The sequence below is a fragment of the Austrofundulus limnaeus genome, unplaced genomic scaffold (genome assembly GCF_001266775.1).
Source record: "Austrofundulus limnaeus strain Quisiro unplaced genomic scaffold, Austrofundulus_limnaeus-1.0 Scaffold834, whole genome shotgun sequence".
Lineage (NCBI taxonomy): Eukaryota > Metazoa > Chordata > Actinopteri > Cyprinodontiformes > Rivulidae > Austrofundulus > Austrofundulus limnaeus.
The window spans coordinates 127,445-128,414 of NW_013953236.1; the positions used below are offsets into that span (position 1 = coordinate 127,445).

Consider the following 970-nt stretch of genomic DNA (forward strand, 5'->3'; position numbering starts at 1 on the left):
ATTTATTTATTTATTTATTTATTTATTTTATGATTAATTGCACACAATACGATTATGCCCAACCCTGGTGCACAGCAGGTAATCCTCTTGGTAATCTAGCAAACTAAATGTCCAACTTCCTGAAAATATACTTGATACTGTTATCCAGAAACCTAGTGAAGATGAGGTATTTTATTTATATATATGAGATGTGCGCAACCTCAGGCTGTTGACTCCCGTCTAGCTAAATGCCAGGTTGATGTTTTGTATGTAAAACAATTTTGTGAGCATCAGACACTTTTCTGATGTGTACAAAATATTATCACATGAGCCCCAAAATTGTTTCAGTACTTTTTGTGCAAACTAGATAATTTCTGTCAAAAAAAAAAAAAAAAAACGGAAACAAAACCATTTGGAATATTTTTTCACCWATGTCATAAATGGGTGCAAAACTGTTTTCAGTCAGACAGTGTTTACTTTATTACCTACATGTTTTTATTTAACTGTTCTGCTGGTAAATTTATTATCTCAATAATCCTTTCATTTGTCTTCTTAGTCCAACGGCTGGGATGCCAATGAGATGTTCCGCTTCAATGAAGTTAAATATGGAGTCACGTCCACGTATGATTCCAGCCTCTCAATGTATACGTAAGTTTACCATAAACTCAAACCTTGTCCTGCTGAGTAATTATTGCTGTGTGTGACTGCTTTCTTTCTTTTAAATGCTGTCCAGTGTAACCCTTTATTGACTCAAAAGTTGTATTTTACTAAAGATGCTCTGATTCTACCCCAAACAAAGTCATCTGCATTCAAGATTATCTGCTGTCTTACCATTGCTAAGTGAAAAGTTGCTATTTGCTGTTCTAAAAATTACTAGATGACATCATTATCTAATTTGCATTCTGGTCATTTCAATATAATTGTGATCTATTGTGAGTGAAAAGCTCTCAATGTGTAGAACTACATTTGAACTTAWTATAATTAATTGACT

The 970-nt window shown here is 33.2% G+C and overlaps 1 protein-coding gene across 1 annotated transcript in view; it reads left to right on the top strand.

The window, feature by feature from the left end:
• Positions 1–627, top strand: part of LOC106532819 (ataxin-2-like protein) — a gene marked incomplete at its 3' end in the record, with an annotated part of 5,039 nt that extends 4,412 nt beyond the window's left edge. Inside the window, 1 exon segment of the mRNA XM_014028976.1 lies at positions 536–627. Within this exon segment, the coding sequence (XP_013884430.1) occupies positions 536–627 (92 nt within the window).
• Positions 628–970: the final 343 nt, after the last annotated feature.